Source organism: Pygocentrus nattereri, chromosome 17 (genome assembly GCF_015220715.1).
Source record: "Pygocentrus nattereri isolate fPygNat1 chromosome 17, fPygNat1.pri, whole genome shotgun sequence".
Lineage (NCBI taxonomy): Eukaryota > Metazoa > Chordata > Actinopteri > Characiformes > Serrasalmidae > Pygocentrus > Pygocentrus nattereri.
The window spans coordinates 33357676-33381157 of record NC_051227.1 but is presented as its reverse complement, the minus strand read 5'-3'; the positions used below and the strand labels follow the sequence as shown (position 1 = coordinate 33381157).

Genomic DNA, 23482 nt, shown 5'->3' with positions numbered 1-23482 from the left:
TTACTGGTTAAAATGTCATCCTGTTATAACCATCCAGTTTCAGATTTGAATCACCTTCTAAAGCCATAATGGATATAAATCCATGGTGTATAATGCATATTTACATGTAGATCTGAACGGCAAACCTGTGCTGTTCTGCACATATTCAAATTTTGCTTGCTTCCTGCTGTCATAGCCTACTGTTCTACTACAGCAGAAAATCAGTTCGCTGTAATCAATAAAATGTGAGATTCACATGAGTTTCATATTTTTCTTCATTTACTTATATAACAGCTTCTGTGAATTCAGTGCAAAAAAAACACAACTAGATTTTTTAATTTTTTTTTATAGTCTGAGACATTCTGCAAAGACATTCTGCCGTCATGTTAAAGTTGTTGAAATTGGTTTGCGTGTTTATGGTATTATTTCCTTAAATTTTCTATGGGAATTAGTTTCCTTAAACTGTACTTCCCAACTGCGTCTTTGATTAGAAAGAAAGCATTGAACAGTCCTTTTAATTGGATTTTGGGCAGTGGGGTGCTTGAAATGCTGAATACAAATCATTATATTCATAATTATTGATATTAATTATGGCACTACTTTGTTGCAGCTTATAAGATGTCAAAAACAAATACAAATCCTGACATATCGTATGTCGTGAAAACTTATCCATATCTTCTTCTGTGCATATATCTCAGTTGTAGTTCTCCACATCAATGCAGAATCCACAAAAGTTCTGTTTTTTTTTTTCCACTTTACCCCCCAGCGTTCTCCTCACTTGCACTCTGCTGATCAGATGTTCAGCCATGTGTGCTTTCAGCTAAAGGCTCAGCTTTAATTTGGCCCAACTGTCTGTTTCTGTGCTCAGAGAGAGAGAGAGAGAGAGAGAGGGAGAGATGGAAAAAGCAAGCAATAGAGAGAGAGAAATTGAAAGAGAGAGACAGGGAGAGTGAAATCTCATAGCTGGGTGACTCAGCATCCTGTGCTGTGTGTTCATGCTTAACTGCACTCAGGCAGCGCTGGCTCACTGAGGGCCCCATCTGTATGATCTGATAGCTGATCATATCGCCTCAGGCCTGTTATTGCACTCAGTATGTCATGTACCATTGATGAAATCACACAACATGGTAGACCCCATCGAGAAACGTGGAGATTGGGTTTGAGCAGCTGAGTCTCTTGTCAAGGGAAAGGTCTCCAGGCCTTCAGCACTTGAAAACCTGTTGTTGTTGTTGTCCCTGTTGCTGAACATTTTTGTGTTTTAGTTGAATTGAATATACTTTATCTTTGATGATGAAATTATTTTTTTCACTGACCATCATTTTAACATTTAAATAAACAACCTTAAAATCTTACCCCAAAAAATGAAGTTATCAGTTACATACATAATGTTATGGCCACCTCCTTGTTTCTACACTCATTGATGATTTTATCAGCTCCACTTACTACATAGGTGCACTTTGTAGTTCTACAATTACAGACTGTAGTCCACCTGTTTCTCTGTATACTTTGTTAGCCCCCTTTTACCCTGTTCCTCAGTGGTCAGGACCCCCATGGACCCTCACAGAGCAGGTACTATTTGGGTGGTGGATCATTCTCAATACTACAGTAACACTCACGTGGTGTGTGTTGTACTGGTGTGAGTGGATCAGACACAGCAGTGCTGCTGGAGTTTTTAACACTGTGTACACTCACTGTCCACTCTATTAGACACACCTGCGTTGTTGGCCCAATTGGTGGTCACAGGATGCTGCTGGTTATTTTTGGTTGGTGGACTATTTTTAAACACCTCAGTGTCACTGCTGGACTGAGAATAGTCCACCAACCAAAAATAACCAGCAGCATCCTGTGGGCAGCATCCTGTGACCACCAATGAAGGACTAGAAGATGATTAGCTCATACTGTACAGCAAGAGATGAGCTATCGTCTCTGACTTTACATGTACAAGGTGGGCCAACAACGCAGGTGTGTCTAATAGAGTGGACAGTGAGTGGACACAGTGTTAAAAACTCCAGTAGCAATGTTGTCTGATCCAGTCATATCAGCACAACACACACTAACACACCACCACCACATCAGTGGTGCTGAGAATGATCCACCACTCAAATAGTACCTGCTCTGTGAGGGTCCATGGGGGTCCTGACCACTGAAGAACAGGGTAAAAGGGGGCTAACAAAGTATGCAGAGAAACAGAAGGACTACAGTCTGTAATTGTAGAACTACATTGTGCATCTGTATAGTAAGTGGAGCTGATAAAATGGACAATGAGCTTCAAAACAAGGAGGAACTCATAATGTTATGCCTGATTGGTGTATAGTCAGTAATACATGCATGGTCTTTCATATAATAAACATGCCAAAAATGTTCTGTAAAAATTGTGTATGTTCAGATGTATCCAGATACTCTGTATAATTAGTAAATGCAGATACTTTGAGCTTCACTTATTACTGACACACTGTTCAATGGTGCTGGCTTTGGCTCAGTGTACTTTTGAAAGCTGCCGCCGCCCACCACATCTCTCTCTCTCTCTCTCTCTCTCTCTCTCTCTCTCTCTCTCTCTCTCTCTCTCTCTCTCGCTCTCTCTCGCTCTCTCTCGCTCTCTCTCGCTCTCTCTCGCTCTCTCTCTCTCTCTCTCTCTCGCTCTCTCTCTCTCTTTATATCTGTATGTATATATGTATATGTGTGTGTGTGTGTGTGTGTGTGTCAAAAAAAAGTCAAAAAGTGCTTCTGAACACCACTATTTATAGTTGACTGCTGTTTTTTTTTTTTTTTTAAATAGTCCTGTGTAACAGAAGCATCGCCTATTGCGCCTTCATGCATGCAGTTCAGAAACATTCCTCAACTTGAATGATAACCCACCTATTCAAGTATGAACCATGTTTATTGGGAATGCAAAAGAAGTTAACATGTAATAACTGATAGCTTTATTTGAATGAGTGTTTATTTGTCAGTCAGTTGGTTAATCATGTCAAGCTATAGACAATCATTGCAAGTAGATTGGGACTTTGTAGCATCAACGCAGGTCACCATGCCCAAATGCCTTACAGTTGCTACAAGGGGTTTAAAGAATCCCAACATTGGTCTGTGGAACAGTGGAACTGCATTTTCTGAAAAAATAATTGCCTGCTTTGTGTGTAGTTTCACTTATATCTACAACAAATTTGCCAATGATAACACACAGCATAAGTGATTTATACAATGTCATTTTCTTGTTCTCTCCACAGCTCACTCTCACACCGTTTACCTCCGGCCTCCCCCTCCACCCACAGCATCGCCGGGGCGGGGGTTGCCACTTCCTCATCGGCGGAGCGTTCCCGCCTGACCCGAGGCTCCACCGTCCGCAGCACCTTCCATGGGGGTCAGCTCCGAGAGCGCCGGACCCCTACCCATGCTCCGCCCACCTCCCCCACTCTTTCCCACGATGCCAGCCCCCTGCCCCATGTACGCAGCCGTGCCAGCTCCAACCTCTTCAGCAAACTCACCTCCAAGCTTACCCGCAGGTAAGAGGAGAGAACAGGTCACGTCCTGAACACAGACAGTTGCCATTCTCAGAGTGGGAGTCTTCATTGTCACTTTGTTCTCACAAAGTGTGAACAGTTCATCTGGAATATTTTCTCTGCTTTCAGTAGCATAACTGTATGCCCATGTAACCCTGTTCATTCGACTATTACACAGGCTCTTGGCAGTCTCTTGGGAGTCCCACTAATCGATGATCGAGTTTCCTTTCGCTTCTTTACCAATTGTTGAGTGAAACGTAAAAAAGTCAAATGAATAGAAATGAAATGAATTTCTTGGATCTAAATTTTGACACAGGCGAAGGCGAAATGTTCATTAGTGTGCAATGAGGAGTAATGCTCTGCTGGATCCATAATAAACTCATTAATGCTCTTTCCTGAGCACAAATGTACCAGAAGAATCATTTCAGATCTTATTATTGTTGTAGTAAGAAAAGCTTCCACCTGTTTCAAAACCAGCTTTAACATAGCCTCGTCCACTTGGCCTTTTTTACTACAAGTGAAGTCTTAGATGAGTTCTTAGAGGAACTTGTATAACAAAGGTCTGAGTGCTGGGTGAAAGTTGGCAAGGGCATGTTTACGAAAACGTATTGTAATGGGACCTTTGTATCTACAAAACAGTGGATTTATGAAAAATGCTAAACATGTTCTCTAACATTGATTTAACTTTCTATTTGATTTTCAGCGGTTATGTGATTAAATGTATTATAATGTATCAGGGAGCTGCTGTTTTCCAGTGGTATAAATAAAAAATGAAAGATTTTTTTTTATGGTCTCTTATGACCACAGTAATCCGTATACCCACAAGCTTGGCTCAGTGAAAGATAACTAAAGGTATTGAGACTCATATAGATTACTAAATATCTTTCCTAACTATTTTGACTTCATCATACTTGACCAGTTAAATCTCAGGTTTGTTCTTTGAAAGATTTTTTCCCTAGGATTTGGTTAACCACCAACTCTTCACACTACTCTTACCAAAGAGTTCATGTTCAGTGCTATAGCTCAGTTGACCTTATGATGCCTTTTCATTGCAAAGTGCTTCAGATGTGCTCCTTTTTTTAAAGCCAACTTTGCATAGGTCTGCATTAACTCTTCCTGCATTAACTTTAACCAAGAGCTTCTAACCCCTGAATCCCCACATATCCCTTTCTTCTTTAGTCCTGGCTGAGGTTGGGTGCTCTATATTTTTTTCCTTGCCAGTCTTCAGCTGCAGTCTTATTTCTCTGTCAATCTTCCTGCCTTTTTCTCTTTCTTTCTTTCTGTCTCTTTCTGTCATGCTTTCCTCTTTCCCCTCTCCATTTCCTAGGGTCACTCTTGACCCCTCTAAGCGTCAGAGCTCAAACAAGTCCGTCTCGGGCTGCCCTCTGCCACATGGATCGAAAACAGTTAGTAAGTCTTCTTTCCCATCTTTCCACCCTTTTCGTTTCCACCTTCTATCCACCTGGCCACCTTCACTGCCTGCCAGCATCCCATCCTCACTGCCTGTTCTCTTCTTGCACTACTGGAGCTGGGTAGAGCTCCCCCTTGTGGCCATTACCAGAAGAGCTTTCAAACACAAAAGGAAGTGCGGTAGAAATGCATGTGACACCATCCGCTGCATTTTTAGAGGTCAAAATGTTCTCAGTGGCTTCAAGCTTGATGCAGATGGCTTCCAAGCCTAATTGTGTTTGGTTACCAAGGGGCACTCTCTACCATAGCACTGCATTCATCTGCTGTGTTCATGTTTACTCTCCTCATTCTCCCGCACTCGCCACTCATTCACAGGAGGAATTCCAGACTTGACCCAGGTTATGTCATAATTCATCATGTGGCTCCCTTGTGAAAAACTTTATTAAACCATAAAACTTTAAAGTCATCCCCCTACTTAATGTCCTTTTGGTCAACCTTAGAGACTTTATACAACAGTTAGTGCCAGTGGCAGTCTGATTGGCATGAAGTGTTCTACCCCTACTGTTATTTGTGACAACTGTGCTATACTGGTTGCTATGTATGGCTCCATTTATGCTAAAGCTACTGTTGCACTTCAGCCTATATAAAAACAGAAAATGGACACATTAGATAACTTGTATTTGACTATATTTGACCTGCAGCTCATTTGGTCAGAATCTGAAGAAGGGTGGGACAGCAGGTCTACATCAAATTCCCAATGCATCATTGCCCAAAGTGAGCTTTTACAAATTATCCTACCCATTGAGCGAGATTACTGCGTATGTGCATATCATTGTCACGCGGCTAACCAAGTTTCTCCTAACATTTTGTGGTTTTAATGTTAATTCAACCCTAATTTGAGTGTATTATATAGGCTCAGCGTTATATTACTGCTTACTCTCTTAAGAGATTACTAAATAAACTGTCCTACCCATAGTTCTAATGGTGGTAGCATTTCTGGTAAGGTCATTTATCAAAATATTCTTCTTAAAGTTTTATATCGGGACCTTCCTATAAGTACACAATATGGTAGGTACATTTTGACAACTTGGGACAATTTGTCCCTGGCGTCATTCATCCCATATTAGCTCATATTTTTTAACATAGAATTGAGCTTTTTTGCTTTTTTTCTCTAGGGGCATTTTTGATAGCTACAGTTCTGTGTAATTTATCTAGTTTCAGTAATGAAAAAGGCAACTATTTTTTAGCTAATATTAAAGCCAAAGTGATTATAGGAAAGTTCACTTGACGGCGGCCTTGGCAATGCCATGGGGCTTGTATTTCCACTCATACAAAACCAGGCTCCACTCTGTTTTAATGGTGAGAGAGTTAAAACAGGAACCAAAAGCCATATTAATGTTAAAAATACACATTTGAAATCACAGACAAAATCAGACCAAAACAGCATAAATCAGCATTTGGTTAAAATAACACACACACAAACAAATTTTCAGCTTTTTTTTTTTTTTTGGCTACTGTGCTTGCACAGATGTCTACAACAAAGGGGGGCTTTTTCTGCTTGCAGCTTAAACAACAAGCTGATTGGCTCATTTTATTGAAGGATGGGGCTTGTAATCAAACTCTCTTACAAGCTTTCCCATTCATTTTAGCCAATTATCTGTCTCCTCCTTTGTAATGTCTCTGTTGAAGCCCATCTGATACAATGCTCATACTTTTTTATTTATTGTGCAGAACTGTTGTTAAAATCAATAGAACACAAGCGGTTGTGTGTTATCGCAAATAACAACAGGCGGGTACAGTATATCCCCACAGTCATGATGTTATTCAAATAATACATGACCTTGAATGTGCTATTGCAGATGGCCTCTGTATGTTGTCATGCCACCACAAGAGTGCTAAATTTGGTGTACTTTGACAAGACCGAAGACGGTTTCCAATGTCCAGTCTAAATCTGGATTAGTTGTGTAACCAGCTTTCTGTCTTCATTAGGATCCCATTCACAGCTTGAGGCTAATCATGGTGGCCAGGCACATCTGCTTCCTCTGCATACAGCAATGGCCAGAGAGCTTATAAATGTCTCTGTAGAGTTAACCTGTCCAGAGTCAAGAGAACAAGGGCATGTAGAGACTTTTGCTGTGTCATGTTTGCTGAATGCTCATAAATGTTGCTTTGAGCACTGCCGCACCCAAGTGGCAGCAAGCGAAATTGCATATGTGCAACTGTAAACTTATGTTTTTGCTCTGTAACATGCAAATGCTAATGAAGCAAATACATTTCAGTTCAGTTTTGTTAAAAATATATTATTAATATAGACTTGACTGATTCATTTAGGAGTGTTTTCAGCTGTCATACCCAAAATCATAAAGAAAAGCAAAACATAATTACAGCATCACTATACATACATTTACTGTTAATATTTTTAAGTAGATTGCTGTTAGTTCATTCTATTGTTCTGTTGGCGTCTGTGTGCTGTGATGATGTGAAATGCATGTGAATCTTCCCAGATACACTGATTGATGACCCAGTGTTAGTTTGTATTTTGCTATTTTTAATGTTGTATAGTGGTGATTTTGTTTGGTTTGCTGTTGTAGGGGTGTTACTGTGGCCCTGATGCTTTTTAGCTGTATACTTCTTGATCGGTCTGTTTATTGAAGAGGGCAGGGTGAGAAATGCTTGTTTTGCTGCCTGTCAGCTGATTCCTAACACGAACCTTTGTCTTCTTCTTGAGGGTCACAGACGAACCTGAGAGAGTCTGCAGATCTCCGGTCACAAGGTGAGTGTCACATTTTACCTTTTTCATTCCTATCAGACAAAATTATGCAGCAACACCTATAATCTAGATTTTTTTTAATATAGTAAATTTATTTTTTAATTCAGACCTTAAGTTCAATGCTGAAATGAATATAACTGCATTAATAAAATTTTTACCACAGTATTGAGCATTTCCTTTATTTTAAGGGCCAGTTTTCTGAGCACAGTTTGAATATGGTAAATGGATCTCTACTGACGGTGTAACATTCAGACTAGGTGAAACCTATGTGTGCAAAACTGGCTCTAACTATTCAAACTGATTCTCTCCACTCCCTTTCCAAAGCCCCAGAAGCAAAAAATCAGGTTAAAAACAACAGGTAACTTCTAACACGTGCTTGGTCCCCATGTAGTTCAGAAATATACATATACATAAAAGCTCCCCAGGCAACAAAATTAGTCGCATGCATAATTTCTTTTCCAATATTTCACTAAGCACCCAGTTTCCATAATGACAGCATCAATCGGGTAAAGGTTGTACCAGTCTCTCTCTTTCTGTCCATTCTTCCACTAACTTTGAGCTTCATATCGGAACAGAATGCAACATTGACACTGTAGGGGTACTGTCTCCATAGACTAGTGTAATCCTTACCTGACAGGATTCACGCTGTCATTAGTGCAAGGGGACATGCGACTACTTTTCTGTGTGGCGAGACTGTGTGCACGTTTTGTGGTGTGCACTAACTATTAAATATTTTAGAATAGACTCCCTCCCCTCATCTGCCCCTGCCCCTTTTAACCTGTAACAGTGTTCGATTCACAGAGCAGTATCCTCTACTTTTGGATATTGCTTGAAGTATGAACCCCATAAATGAAACATTCATCGGAAAATCCATTTAGAAAATCATTACCATTAACCTGGAATGGTTTGAAGGACATGCTGTGCACTGGAATTTAATGAATGATGCTCATCTCTAGTACGTTGCAACATGCCTGTTATTATTGTACTGTATTGTGTGACTGAGGACATGAGTCCATGATGCTGATGAAGGTAATTGTGAGGATGTATGTGTATATTTAGGCATAAATACTGTAACTGTCTAATACTTAAAGCTATACAAGTTATTTTTTGTTGTTAAATTTGAAATAAGTAGCAATTGTTGAGTCAGAAGAACATGAACATACTAAAATATGATGTACATGAACTGCTGCAAGTCACCCTGTATAGCCTGAATTAATCATTTAAAGGTTAGAGGTGTCAGATCTGATTTTGATCTGATTTTCAGATCTGATTTTTTTTTTTCTGACTATGTCACATGTCCTTACATATTAATTTCATATGGACACACTCAAGAAGGTCTGGTTCAATGTCTAGGCTAAGTTTCATAAGCAAAATCAACATTATACTGATGAAAATATGATGACAATAGATCATTCACTTACATTCTCACAACACATGATCCCTCTTTCAGTTCATCCGCTCAGGGAAGAAGTCTGAAGCAGAACCAATGTTTTTTTTTTTCCCTCCAAGATTGTGTTCAATTAAATATTTCCATCAGAGAGAAAAAAACTGCAGGTTTGGTGGTCTCCAGATCCCCAAAATCTACATAGGAGTTTTAAAATATGCAAGAAGTACATATCTAATATTTTGTTATCATACACATTGAAACATCATGTTGCTGTACTCTAGTAGCCTTTTAGTGTTTTATTATATCCTAATGTTAGTCAGGGTAAATTAAGTACTCGCAAATGTGTAGCATCTTCTGAAGAACTCCTACTGAAAGGTAAAATGTGTATCATTGGTGGTATGATGATTATTATTATTAGTCACACTTATTATAAAAAACTTAAATGCATGTTAATTAATTCAGATTAAATTTTTGGACTTTCATTGTTCTATTTATCCATTCACTGTGAAGTATTCACTCAAGACAACTGGCATATTTAAAAAAAAATGACTGCATTGTTTTACTTTGCATGTTTTTAATCTATTTCTTTCTCCCCTCCCCTCTCATTCACTCACTTACCCACATGCACATCACCTCACCCCTTTATCTCCATTATTCCACTTCCATTGCTCATCCACACCTCAAATCCCTCACTCCCTTGCAGTCGCCATCTATCTGGGCATCAAAAAGCGGCAGAGCCCCGGACCCCCCGATGCGGCTGGGATGTGAGGGTGCGGAGCCCGCGGGACCCTGCGGAGGTGGTGTCGGCACTGCGGGAGGCGGCACAGGGCTGTGGTTGTCAGGTACACCAGGCTGGACCCTTCCTGCTGTCCTGCACGCATGGCGCCGCCGGCTCAAGAGTGGCCTTTGAGGCCGAGGTATGCCACCTACCTGCCGGCCCCAACGAGACCAGCGGCGTCCGCTTCAGACGTCTGTGGGGGGCGCCGCTTGCCTTCCGGGACATCGCCACCAAAGTGTCCAAAGAGCTGGAACTCTAAGGGCCACAGAGGGGGTGGAAGGGAGGGGACGGGCAAGAGCATGGGACGGAATGACTGGTGGGAGGCAGAGAAACCAGGGGTGTAAATGTGTGACCTTGTGGGCTGGGTAATGATTCTTTAGGAAACCATTTCCAGTTTAATTCAGTTCAGTTATTTTGGTACGATTCAGGATTCTGTTCAAACATTAAATTTAAAACCTAAATGTGAATGGAGGAACTATTTACACAGCACTGAAAAAAAAAAACATTCATTGCATGCATATAGTAATATAAAATACATACGAATACTAATATAGAATGGCCTGTTAATGTGTTAGTATTCCTAATTTCTATAGTGTATTCATATTATTATAATTCATAATTGTCACAATTAATATTACAATATATGGGGATAATGTTATAATTAATTGTAATCATTGTTCTAAAATCGATGCAGTTGAATCGCCCCTTTCAGATGCATTTTTACACCCTTAGGAGGAACCTCCCACTCCACAAAGCCAAAGCCCACCCCCACCTCCTCGCAGCTCAAACAGACTCTTATATGGACTCTGAAATACACGCAAATGCGGAGAGCCTTGTGCCTGCCACACACACACACACACGTCCTGCTGAGAGAACACCCCTCTTTCCCGCTGATTTTTACCGGGTGTTTTAGCCAAGTTGTTTTCTATTCCAGTTTTTTCCAGAAATACCACAGTGTCTCAGCCTTTCATATCATTTCCTTTGAACAGCTGCTATTTAGTTGACTTTTTCATTTACTTGCATCTAGCAAGAGGGTCAGTTGCAAAATTCCATTTTTTTCCTTTTCATATGAAACTCACAGCTTCGGTTCTAAAACAGATGTCCTGAAGAACTGCGGACTGTGGGTTCTCTTACATCTTTTGTATTAACGTTTTTCCATGTGAAAAGCTGCCTAATTACAGGTGTAAGAGTCTGTCTAATGGGAATAAAAGCTGTCTAGACCTGTTTGGGAGATTAGCAATGGCTGCTTTTCTGAGCCACTTACAGTGTGTAGCCTTTTGTGGGTTTTTTTTTCTTTCCTGCGTTTCAGCAGTTGTTTTTCTGTTGTACATCCTCCATTATCATACAGTAGCACTTTAGAGTTGAGTGAGCACCACTTTTTTTTTAACTGTAATTTCCCCTTAAATGGTACAATGCACCTGTCCAGCCAAGCCAACACTCCTTTTCTCCTGTATTTTAGCTGGTAAAAAGCCTGTCACCTGGCCAAAAGAGGACCCTGCTAAATGGACATAAGACTGCTGTTCATCACCAATTTGATATAGCAAATGACCCTAAAGAAGAAAACATCTCTCTAGCAGAGCTCCCTGCACTGTGCGAAATTTATTAGTACAACATTTGTAAGAAACCCCGGAATGTGCAAGTCTAGTCGTAGCCTTGAAGTCATCTAGCAGTCGTTGAAGTACTATTTTTGATAATGTGACAAGAAATGTTGGGGTGCTAACATTTGTCTGCCAAATTATCCTGTGATATGTTCTCAGTACTGTTTGTTGTAAATGACTTTGTTTGTATTTTTAGCCCAAAAGGCCCCTTTAAAACACTGTCATAATTACTGTTTGTAATGGATCATTTTAGTAATGCTAGGGTGTTGTAAAGATGGACAAACCACCAGGTATCCTTCATTAAGTCCTTCATTAAGGATAACTATAGCTGTACTGTTCCTATGAGCACCATTCTGGGTTTGCTAAGGCACAAGGGCTATCTGTAGAAATGTGTGGGCCAAGATTTGATTAAGCGATTTGCAAAATATTGAAAATGTCATTGTTTTTGTTATGAGCCACAACCGCATCACCTGGAAGAGATCCGAAATTCTTCTGAATTGTATATAAACGAGCTATTACTGTGTCAAATTCCACATCCCAGTTTTTGTTGTTTGAAGAAAAAAAAAAAAAACACACTAAAGCCAATTCTGTCTTTCTGATATAAACGTGACTGTAAAATCTAGATTTGCTTCGCTTGCTGTTCACTAGTGATCTATAATAGTGATATTGAATTGAATTGAATTGAATTGAATTGAATTGAATTGAACTGCATATAGTTAATTGACCTGAACCATTGCAGCTGTATGTTCCGTGCTCAGAGATCTGTGAGATAATCACTTAATGCAAGGTGCAGGATCTGTTTACCTGGGTACATTGCAGAATGTACCAACTTTCATACAGTCCGACCTGTCTACTACGTTAATGACTTGGCACATTGCTGATTTCATATGGCAGTATGAACGATTCACAGTTGTATAAACATCGTGTTTCCAATGGCTTCTGCAACTAGGTCAGCATATTTATGTTATTTTTGAAACTGTGTGCAAACCATAAGAACTAATAGATGTTCAGGTTAAAACTTTGCTGTAGATTGTGCGGAAATACCAGCAGAGTCTGGTTCAAAGGAATTTAGTCAAGTTAAAAGCTTACTGTTTGAACAAGCATTGGAATTATGTGTGACTTCTTATGATCCCAGTCAGGATTTGGAAAAAAGGTCACTCTGATCCAGCAGAAAGTGTGTTTGTGGAGAGTCAGTGGGTGAGTGGGGTCAGTCCTAGGGGAAAAAAAGCATGTGATGCTTTTATTTTTGAGAAAAAAATTTTTGGATGGATGTTGGTTTATAAATGTTGGATAGTCTTTGAAACAGTCAAAAAAGATATTAAGTGTTTTGACAAAATCTGATTCCCTGCTGGCAAATGGCATGTATTGACACCAGATTAAGAAGTTTTAGTCATCCTGACCAAGAAAGAGGCATTTTTTCTGATCCACAGTTTACTGAGTCTTCACCCTTTAACAACGACCAACATTTCAAGCCCACTATTTTGCTTAATGTTTTTGCAGGTTCTCAGTATCTACGGTTTGGACTAGCAATCATGGATAAATCACCACATACTGTCTCTTCTGCTCCTGCAAAGCTAACTGACTACTTCAAAATGTATAATTGTGTAGAAAAAAAAAGTTAAATTATGATTGAATTTAGTTTTGTTCTTTTGAAAGTTCTAGATTTTATTATTATTATTTTTTGCCTTTAAATGTACGGAAAGGGGAACGTCTGAAGTGACAGAAGAATAAACTCGCTGAGTTTAAAACTTATTTGCACTCTTTGTGTTTACCGCTAAAAGTGTAACCTTTTAATGAATTTGTTTATGAGCTGATTGTAAAACACTGTAAATCAGTGGTCACCAACCCTGGTGCTGGAGATCTATGTTCTGTGGACTAGTTTCAACCACAGTCTGCCACACCTGCTTCAGCTTAGTAACTTCTTTGCCTGGATCAGGTCCTTTACTGTAGGTATGAGGAGCATGTTGGATGCAGGTTGGAACTAAAATCTGCAGAAAAGTAGATCTCCAATATATTAGTTGGTGACCGCTGCTGTAAAACAAAGTCACATCCATCTATCCAGGTGACATGAGCTACAAGCACGAAGCATAACACATGAGGTTGATTGTTACATGGGGCTTTTTATTTACTCAATTTGTACAACCAAAAAAATGTTTAGGTGAAGACAGCATAGTCAGAGTTCCCAGGCTATGCGGTGATTTGATCCCAAGATGTTACAGAAAGAACGGGAAAGATGGTAAGGGTGACAGTAAAAAGGAGGGCAAAAGAAAAAGTTGAAGGCGACAGGATAGAGAGAAAGGATTAAAAAGGAAGAATGAGAGGGAGCAGGGAGGAGAGTCTCTTGGAAAAGTCAGACGAGAGCATTTTTCCTGCGTGATGCCAAGGTTTCTCATAAGAATGAATACAAAACAAAAACAAAGCACTATTTCCACTTTACTTCTGGGCAGGGATCATGCCGTCGATGGACTCGCCCTTCTCCAGCTTCTTCTCCATCTCAATCATGAGCTTCACACCGTCGACCACAAGCTGCACCTGCGCCACTTCGGAGGAACCCAGACGGTCAGCGTTGGAGATGTCAAACACACCACCGACGGAAGCAGTGTCCACACCACCTGTACAGAGCAAGTAAAGAAGGAAGGTCAAATTGATAGTCTATCAATGTAAGGACAAATGAAGTTGAGTTGAGAATCAGCTTAGCATTGAACTTGGCTGGTTTTAAGTGTACCTGTGCCACGCTTCTGCAGACGGAGTCTGGTCAGAATCTCCTCAAACTTGGCGTGTGTGCTGAGCTTGGGCAGCTTGACGTGCACACCACCACGCAGGCCAGTACCCAGGTTAGATGGGCAGGTAAGGATGTAACCAAGATGCTCATTCCACATGAATCCATGGTTGTGCTTCTTGAAGATTTCCTCAATCTGTATCAGATTGTATCAGAGATGGACATCAATTTTAGGGACACACTTTAGCATACTAGCAAACATGATTATGTAGTAAGGGCCACTTTTTCAGACTGCATAACTAGTATAAATGATTTTTTTAATGGAGTAAGACAGTTGACGCAAGTTTATTCCAAGACTAGGTTCAATCCATGTTCACAAAAGTTCTTACCCTCTGGAGACCAACGCAGAACCTCTTGAAGACCTCCTTCATGTTGCCACCCTTCTGCATGGAGATGACACGGAGATGGTCCTCCTCGTTTACCCAGACCAGGAAGGTCTTGTTGTCGTTGTGCCAGATTCCTCTTGCATCAGGCCAGTCACGGGCCATGCCAGCAGCCAGCAGCAGGGGAGAGACAGGCTTGTCAAACAGGAAGTGGTCAGCGATCAGCTGCTCCTGCTCCTTGTCGGTCATGTCCTTCAGGGGGTAGTACTTGCCCTTTAACTCACCATCCAGGCTGGCCAGAGCTGTGAGGGGTAAGAAGACCAAAGCAAGGTTGGCTAGGCTCAGAGCTTCTGCTTATGAGTGGGAATGTCCTCAGTTTGTGAATTATTTAGTAGGCACTATGAAACTAATGTATAGGTTATGTAATTATGAAAGCGAGGAGTTGAAGTGTCCTTCAAGTTCAGTGACCAAGACTCACCCTCAATGGACAGCTTCTCCACAGCTCTGCGCTCGCCACGGCTGTTGTGGGGGGGCAGGGTGAATCCCTTGATGCTGCGGCCAGTACGCACACGGCTGCTCAGAACATAGTTGGGGTCAAGATCATCACCACCCTGCACAAGGGAAGAAGGTTATTCTTCAGCCATCTAAGATTTTCTTATCCTCTGAACCAAACAAGAAATGGTTATGTGAATGATTGTGATAATGGAATTTTTCTATACCTTCAGGTTTTCCCAGTTCAGATCAGTCTTGTGCTTGTCAGTGGGCTTGTAGCCACCATGACGGTCGGAGATGACTGGGTCAAGGAGATCCTTGAAGACCTCATAGGACTCCTCATCACCGGCAACGCAGCCGACAGTCATGATAAAGGGGTGGCCTGGAAACAGTGAGGAAAATGTGGATGTGTGAGTCATGAAGCATGCTTTTGAAATGGACTTGGCTTGAACTCTGTCTTTTTCCCTGGGATTTGATCAAAGTATTTTCTAGTAACTCAAAACTAGAATGAATGATAGTAGTTTTATAGCAAAGTTCCTCAACTGGGGTGCTGATGAGCTTTCACCAGATACAGTGCATTGCTAAAATGTTTTCTTGCTTTTTTTTTTTTGTAGGCCTTCTTACCAGGGTTGTCCACACCGGTCTGGATGACGTCATCCAGAGTGAAGCCACTTGGGGTAGACTTGCTCCTCAGCTTGTCATAGATGTCCTTGGTCAGTGCCTTGGCCATGTGGTTGTTGTGCTGAGAGAGGTCAGGGTACTCCTCCTCCAGAGAGAACTTCATTTTATAGTCGTTGTGGCAGTTCTTAGCCATGATTGCACTTTTTAGATGATCTGTTGAGATACAAAATTAAGAGACGGTGTAGCTGTTAATGTTTTATCCCTCTGTAACCCAGCTAACATCTGAAAGCTCTTCTGCACTCTGAGAAATAACCATACTACTTTCAGCAGAAAGGACATGCTAAGCTTGTTAGAGCGAGAGCAGAATGCTAATAGCAGTTCAGGGCTATTCCTAGCTGTCACAAGTGAAATGTTTTGTATTGTCTGTGAACCCTGGTCTCATAGTAACTAGGTGACTGGCTAACTGTAACCACTGCTTCATATTTCTGCATAAAGTGGTGGGGGGCATGGCCTGCATACTTATATGTATCAGACTTCACAAGATATTTTTAGCATGTCTGCCAAACTCTCACTCCAGATAGACCATGCACTTCTCTTATTTCCATGGGGGTGGCATGTATGCATGTCCACACCAAAGTTAGAGCTTGTTCATGTGAGAAAGCTTATTCTACCTGTACTCACAATGGTAATGGCAACATTTCGTTAAAAGTTAGTTTAGTACTGTAACCTGAGCAAATTACCACATGCAGAATTTCACTGAATTTAAAACCAAGGCTCATCTGTTATATATAATTAGTTATCGGTCAGCACACTCCTTACTTAATTCCGCAACACTTATGTTTCAAAGAGGATCCTCTCATTGCCTTTCAACCAAACTCTAAATCAGTCCTGCAACTGTGCCCTTTTGCCACAACAGCTGACCTTGTGCAACAGGTGTCCCCCACAGCTAATTTAGCCTTAGACAAAGACCTCTACATGCAGATCTGAGATGTTTGTGTAGAATGAAACCCAGTTATAATCAATTTCAATGCCCCTAAATCCTTGCAACCATTACATATTATTCACTACATGAGTAAAAAGCATCGGCACCGACGGCGCACGACTGAATTTTCTTTTATTTTAAAACTCCACAACAGGAACTCCAGAAAAATGCAGATGCCTTCAAATAATTGCATCCTGAGAGTCCAAACTACTGGTGAGATTTTGGCCATTTTTTCCTGAAAACTGCTTACTACTTTTAAGGCAACAGTACTTAAATGTAAAAATCTTTCCTTTAACTGTGCCTTTTTTTCAGGAACGTTTCATGTTTGTTCCCCATTTCCCACCCGTTTTGATCCGTAGAGCCACAGTTATGATTACCTGCACGTGAGAAAGAGGTAACAGTCCTTGGGATCAGATCCTGTCCACCAAAGCCAATGTAGGGGTTGCCCAACTTTGCAAGATGTCAGACCTTGGTTTATATACCCAGATGCTTAATGCCCATTGGCTGCTCTGTGCGTGCATGCTCTCAGCCTATTGGAGATTAGTGCTCCCTGATAGCAGGTTTAGGTTCTAAAAGGAAAGAACCTACATTACAACACCCGAGAAGGGGGGACAGCTGTCCCCACCCCTTAACAGTGGCCTGTCCCCGTGTGTTCAGTGGTTGAGAGACTTATGTGAGGGAGAAATAAGCTCTGAGACAATCATTCAGAGCGAAAGCGTACTTCCTGTCTAAAAGGATTCAGAAGTGTTTAGGCATCTATGTAGCTCATGAATATTTTCAAACAAGTCTTTTATCTTTAAAATATAATTTTTTGATCACGTTTCAGATTTATTAACGTAAGGTTTTAGTTCATGTAATGTTCTCACATTTCTAGTGACTGGATCTAAAATTAAATCAACTGTTTCTGCATGTAATACTTGAAGCTACATTTCAAAATGACTTCACGACTGAAAACCCATTTAAGTGTCCTTTTTGGCTCTGCATTTTCTTGAGAGAGGTGAATTCTTTTCCTTCAAACCAATTACATTTTATTGACATGCTATGACTCTTTCGTGCTTTAAATGGACATTTCTGCGTAATTCAGTCATTGAAATATAAGCAAAGTAGCCTGGAGAATTTTGAAGTGAAACTTCTCCCATTTTTTTTCTCCAGGGCTTGCAATGTGAAAAATGTAGTCACTTGCTATCCAAAATACCCAGCGAACATATTCAGGTCATTTAAGTTTTAGTGTAAAGTAGAAAAAAAACATTTTCTTATTTTTACATTGCAATACCCTACTTGTACCACTCTGCCTTGAATGTATTTAAAATATGTTTAGGTCAAACCCCATGACAGTACTATGGTAAAACAATGTCTCAGACACCAGGCTACCTGTTTGTAGCTACTCCATTCTGTGAGAGAGCATTTAGAGGCATTAAACCTATCACTACTGCTGTGGACAGACTCAGACTTCCTCATCAAGCAAATGTATTTGACATTTGACTAATAAACTCATAACATTTAAGACCACCTCCTTGTTTCTACGCTCCTTCTCCATTTTATCAGTGCAACTATATAGGTGCACTTCATAGTTCTACAATTACAGACTGTAGTCCATCTGTTTTTCTGCATACTTTGTTAGCCCCCTTTTACCCTGCTCTGGTTCAGTGGTCAGGACCCCCTTGGACATTCACAGAACAGATATTATTTGGGTGGGTCATTCTCAGCACTGCAGTAACACTGACATGGTGGTGGTGGTGTGTTAGTGTGTGTTGCGTTGGTACGAGGGGATCAGATACAGCACTGCTGCTGGAGTTTTTAAGCAGTGTTAGTGAGTGACTCACTGTCCACTCTCTTAGACCTACTTACAGGACGCTGCACACAGGACACTGTTAGTGGACTATTCTCAGTCCAGCAGTGGCACTGAGGTGTTTAAAAAATCCAGCAGCACTGCTGTCTGATCCACTCAGACCAGCGCAACACACATTAACACATCACCACCACATCAGTGCTGAGAATGATCCACCATCCACGAGCATAAAAGCAAAAGAAGCAAAGAGGTGGTCATAATGAGAGTGTATAACGTGTGTGTGTGTGTGTGTGTGTGTGTATATATATATATGTGTATGTATATATATATATCCTTCTCTTCTAACGGTCTGATCCGATGCTGTAGTGTTAGCTGCAGAAAAAAAGTGGTAACATCTCAGGAGAAGCACATGCTAGCCCTCACCCTCACCCTGGTATCAGATTGAAGGAGACTTATCCAGTGGTTGGATTTGGGAAAGACTACATCAGGGATAAAATTGGGGTAAAAGTTCAACAAAACAAAGTTGCAAAAATAAGCTACCCTAGAAGTCGTCCAACCATGGCAGCAGAAACAGAGTAACTGTCTATTACGGTTTTTGGGAAAGTTAATTAGTTCTTCACTTAGGGGCAAAGACACTAAAGTACATACAAGCATGCTTTGATGTCAGATGAGGACAGTGAGAGCTCTAAGTTGGTGTGCAAGTGTCTAGTTCTGAATCAAGGTGCAGAGATAGTGTGGAGCTGAGCCCTCTAAAGCCAGGAATATGAGAGCCAAAGCTTTGTGCCTGATTTGGTTCCACAGGGAGCCAGTGAAGTGACTTCAGTGGAGAAGTCACAAGGGAGAACTTTGAGAGGTTATGGACCAGAAGGAGAAATGGAGTATGGGAGAAGGCCCACATAGAATTAATTGTAATAGTCGGGTTGTGAGAATAAATGACTAAAGCATGAACAAGACATTAAGCTGCATCTGCAGCCAGGACGTCATGAAATAGGAATTGCCGGGATATGTTGTTTATAGAGCCCCTAAGGTGACATGGTGATTATTTTTTAATAATAGTGTGGCCACAAGTTAAGTTTATCCTGACCACTCAATATACAGTGCATCCGGAAAGTATTCACAGCGCTTCACTTTTTCCACATTTTGTTTTGTTACAGCCTTATTCCAAATTGAATTAAATTAATCTTTTTCCTCTAAATTCTACACAAAATACCCCATTGTGACCATGTGAAAAACGTTTTCTCGAGAGTTTTGAAAATTTATTAAAATTAAAAAACAAAGAAATCATATTTACATAAGTATTCACAGCCTTTGCTTAATACTTTGTAGAACCACCTTTGGCAGCAACTACAGCCTCAAGTCTTTTTGAATATGATGCCACAAGCTTGGCACACCTATCTTTAGGCAGTTTTGCCCATTCTTCTTTGCAGTACCTCTGAAGCTCCATCAGGTTGGATGGGAGACGTCTGTGCACAGCCATTTTCAGATCTCTCCAGAGATGTTCAATCGGATTCAAGTCTGGGCTCTGGCTGGGCCACTCCAGGACATTCACAGAGTGGTCCTGAAGCCACTGCTTTGAGATCTTGGCTGTGTGCTTCGGATCGTTGTCCTGCTGAAAAATGAACCGTCGCCCCAGTCTGAGGTCAAGAGCGCTCTGGAGCAGGTTTTTATCCAGGATGTCTCTGTACATTGCGGCATTCATCTTTCCCTCTATCCTGACTAGTCTGCCAGTTCCTGCTGCTGAGAAACATCCCCATAGCATGATGCTGCCACCACCATGCTTGACTGTAGGGATGGTATTGGCCTCGTGATGAGCAGTGCCTGGTTTCCTCCAAACATGACGCCTGGCATTCACACCAAAGAGTTCAATCTTTGTCTCATCAGACCAGAGAATTTTGTTTCTCATGGTCTGAGAGTCCTTCAGGTGCCTTTTTGCAAATTCCAGACGGGCTGCCTTGTGCCTTTTACTAAGGAGTGGCTTTCGCCTGGCCACTCTGCCATACAGGCCTGATTGGTGGATTGCTGCAGAGATGGTTGTCCTTCTGCAAGGTTCTCCTCTCTCCACGGAGGAACGCTGGAGCTCTGACAGAGTGATCATTGGGTTCTTGGTCACCTCCCTGACCAAGGCCCTTCTCCCCCGATCGCTCAATTTAGACGGCCGGCCAGCTCTAGGAAGAGTCCTGGTGGTTCCGAACTTCTTCCATTTACGAATGATGGAGGCCACTGTGCTCATTGGGACCTTCAACGCAGCAGTAATTTTTCTGTATCCTTCCCCAGATTTGTGCCTCGAGACAATTTTGTCTCGGAGGTCTACAGACAATTCCTTTGACTTCATGCTTGGTGTTTGCGCTCTGACATGCAGTCAACTGTGGGACCTTATATAGACAGGTGTGTGCCTTTCCAAATCATGTCCAATCAACCACAGGTGGACTCCATTTAAGCTGTAGAAACATCTCAAGGATGATCAGTGGAAACAGGATGCACCTGAGCTCAATTTTGAGCTTCATGGCAAAGGCTGTGAATACTTATGTAAATATGATTTCTTTGTTTTTTAATTTTAATACATTTTCAAAACTCTCGAGAAAACTTTTTTCACATGGTCACAATGGGGTATTTTGTGTAGAATTTTGAGGAAAAAGATTAATATAATTAAATTTGGAATAAGGCTGTAACAAAACAAAATGTGGAAAAAGTGAAGCGCTGTGAATACTTTCCGGATGCACTGTATTAATTTGTGGCTTGAATATATTCATTTGAAACTTCTTGTGGCCTCACTGTATTTGTGGTTATGAATAGTCACCATGTCACTGTAGGGTCTACATAGTTGTTAAAGTTTATATGACTGGAGAAATTAAATCAAACTTCTCCCAAAGGTTTTTTGCTAAGCGTGACGGATGGTGATAGAGTCGATGATAGGAAGGTCCTTTGTAGGGAAGTGTTGGCAGGTAGGTCGTCAAGTCCTGTTTTGTCAAGATTGTTTTGGATGATGAGCCACTACACAGAAAGAGGTATAAGAAAGACAGCCCAACATCATCATCAGCACAGCAGTGGTAAGCGAAAGTATGTGAACTTATCGCTTATCAGAGTGATTTAACTTACAATAAACAATAAACAATAAAAGTGGACCAAGAACTGAACCCTGGTGAACTCCAGTAATAGGACTGAGAGAAAAACATTCCAGGAGAAGTATTTGATTGATACTTGTTGCTTTAGCATGTAAGCACATAATGACAAGCTCCAAACCCCTGAACGCTTTAAGTGGAAAGAACAAGTTACAGAACTTTAAAGGTGCATTGACTTTTTTCTAAAGCAGATCGGAAGTACTGGATCATGCATTTTGGTTTAAATTTGGTCAGTTATAACCAAATTTACTGGTGCCTCTTAGGAAAACCACATTTGCCATCAACTTCGTCCTCAAAGTTGAATACAAAACTGTGGCAAAGGATGCATGATTTCATGTGTATAGTAATTAGAATTGGCAGGGGCCATAAGGTGCTATTTTTAGACTTGTTAGGAGGAATCTGAGATTGCGAATGTCCCATGGTATTTTAAATGCATTTGAAGTCTGTAATGCAATTACTGACAGATATTAAATATATGTGTAACCTAGCTGCCTATAATTAATTAGGACAATTGCATGCAGTGAGTAAGTGTGCAATAGGAAACTAGCTGAAGTAGCATTTTCATTTTGACTGCATTGCTCAAGCCACTTAACTTTGTATATGCATTTTATATTGCAGTTTGAGCAGTGAGACTTCTGCACTTCACTTTATCCTAATGAAAGTTAGCCACTTGACCAATGTTCAGCTCCTTCTTCTGTATCCTCACGTAATGTCTTTAGGTCCAGGTAGCACATAATGACTTAATAAATTTGTCTCTAGCATCCTTTTCTTCTTCTACTTTTCCTTTAATTGGCACTGTCATCCTTTGACTTCCATAGACACAGTTACATTTTATTTAAGCGGCTTAAGCGGCTTGGAAAATGGATGGATGGATGGATGGATGGGTATATATATATATATATATATACGTGTGTGTTTATATATATATATACGTGTGTGTGTATTTATGCACATATATATATATATATATATATATATATATATATATATATATATATATATATATATATATATATATATATATTTATGTGTATATATGTGTATTTATGTTTACATTTATGCAAAAATTTAATGCAAAAGTAGAACCCTTAAAACGGCAGAATCAGTATTTAGTCATTTATCTTAAGACTTATTGTTCATTAGCTACTATGATATATAAATTAGGTAGTGTGCGAAACCTTGCAGTTTAAGGGGTTAATAAAAGGTGGCTAACATCAAATCCTAGATGGTTTATTTGGACTGTTGCACCATTGATTTCAGATTGAGGTGTGAAAGCTTTAGGCCTCAGTAGAGAAAAGGGAGAGAGGGTGAAAGGAAGCTAGAGCAGTCATCTAGTCCAGCGCCTGCCTCCAAAATTAGTATCCAATAGGCTCTAGCTCCCTGGCACGGAGAGAGGACAGTTACATAAGAACTGTTACATTGAAGGTTGGGGAGTGCTTGATTGTGTGGGGGTCCCCATTACTGGAGAAACCCCCTTTCAGCTGACAACTCTCAGCAGCTTGGGAGGAAAATGATGGGGGCAAATCTTCACTGCTTCTCAAAAAAGCTCAGTGTGTGGAACGTATCGTGCCTCTCTGTACAGTTAGATGCAGCCTGTGCATTTCTTGCATAATTCTAAGCATTTGTAATAGGATACTGCATATGACCTTTTGAGTTCAGGTCAGAGGTTGAGAGGTACACCACTTTGCAAGTCTGAGGCATCAGAGAAAATATATAAAACCATTTATCTGTGCAGTAAGAGTTTATTTGTTCAGAAATGCTCAATTTAAAAATCATGCAAATAAACAATATATTGTGATTTGATGTGTGTCAGTGTGTCAGCTTAACCATTTCCAAACCTTTCCTCAAGGAAGCCCAGGATTTACAGTTGGCATCCGATCCAAGTTAATTAATCCTTCATTGAATTAAATCAGGTCTGCTGCTGATGGAATTTGAAGGGCCCATATCCTAAATATCTTAAA

General features: G+C 40.6%; 2 protein-coding genes across 8 annotated transcripts in view; one reads left to right on the top strand and one right to left on the bottom strand.

The window, feature by feature from the left end:
- mark4 (microtubule affinity regulating kinase 4) overlaps positions 1 to 13168 on the top strand; it is a 56598-nt gene extending 43430 nt beyond the window's left edge. The window contains exons 15-19 of one of the 7 annotated variants that reach the window (XM_017694815.2): positions 3201 to 3476; positions 4801 to 4883; positions 7612 to 7656; positions 7978 to 8011; positions 9744 to 13168. In XM_017694815.2, coding sequence (XP_017550304.1) covers positions 3201 to 3476; positions 4801 to 4883; positions 7612 to 7656; positions 7978 to 8011; positions 9744 to 10077 — 772 coding nt within the window. In that variant the 3' untranslated portion in view covers positions 10078 to 13168. The remainder of the gene's footprint in view (positions 1 to 3200; positions 3477 to 4800; positions 4884 to 7611; positions 7657 to 7977; positions 8012 to 9743) is intronic. The other 6 variants (XM_017694820.2, XM_017694816.2, XM_017694818.2 and 3 more) reach the window with 6 other exon arrangements.
- A 348-nt stretch (positions 13169 to 13516) lies between these two features.
- ckmb (creatine kinase, muscle b) lies at positions 13517 to 17093 on the bottom strand. Its single transcript, XM_017694823.1, has 7 exons — positions 16991 to 17093; positions 15635 to 15844; positions 15238 to 15392; positions 14997 to 15129; positions 14525 to 14820; positions 14142 to 14331; positions 13517 to 14028 (listed from the first exon to the last, which is right to left on the bottom strand). The coding sequence occupies exons 2-7, from the start codon at positions 15822 to 15824 to the stop codon at positions 13850 to 13852; spliced, it is 1143 nt and encodes a 380-aa protein (XP_017550312.1). The 5' UTR covers positions 15825 to 15844; positions 16991 to 17093; the 3' UTR covers positions 13517 to 13849.
- Between the last annotated feature and the right edge of the window lie 6389 nt (positions 17094 to 23482).

Coding starts and splice junctions, on each gene's coding strand:
- ckmb (XM_017694823.1), bottom strand. CDS start 15,824: ATGGCTAAGAACTGCCACAACGACTATAAAATGAAGTTCTCTCTGGAG. Junction 15,393..15,634: donor GACCGGTGTGGACAACCCTG/GTAAGAAGGCCT, acceptor CACTGTTTCCAG/GCCACCCCTTTATCATGACT. Junction 14,029..14,141: donor TCTGCAGAAGCGTGGCACAG/GTACACTTAAAA, acceptor TGCTCTGTACAG/GTGGTGTGGACACTGCTTCC.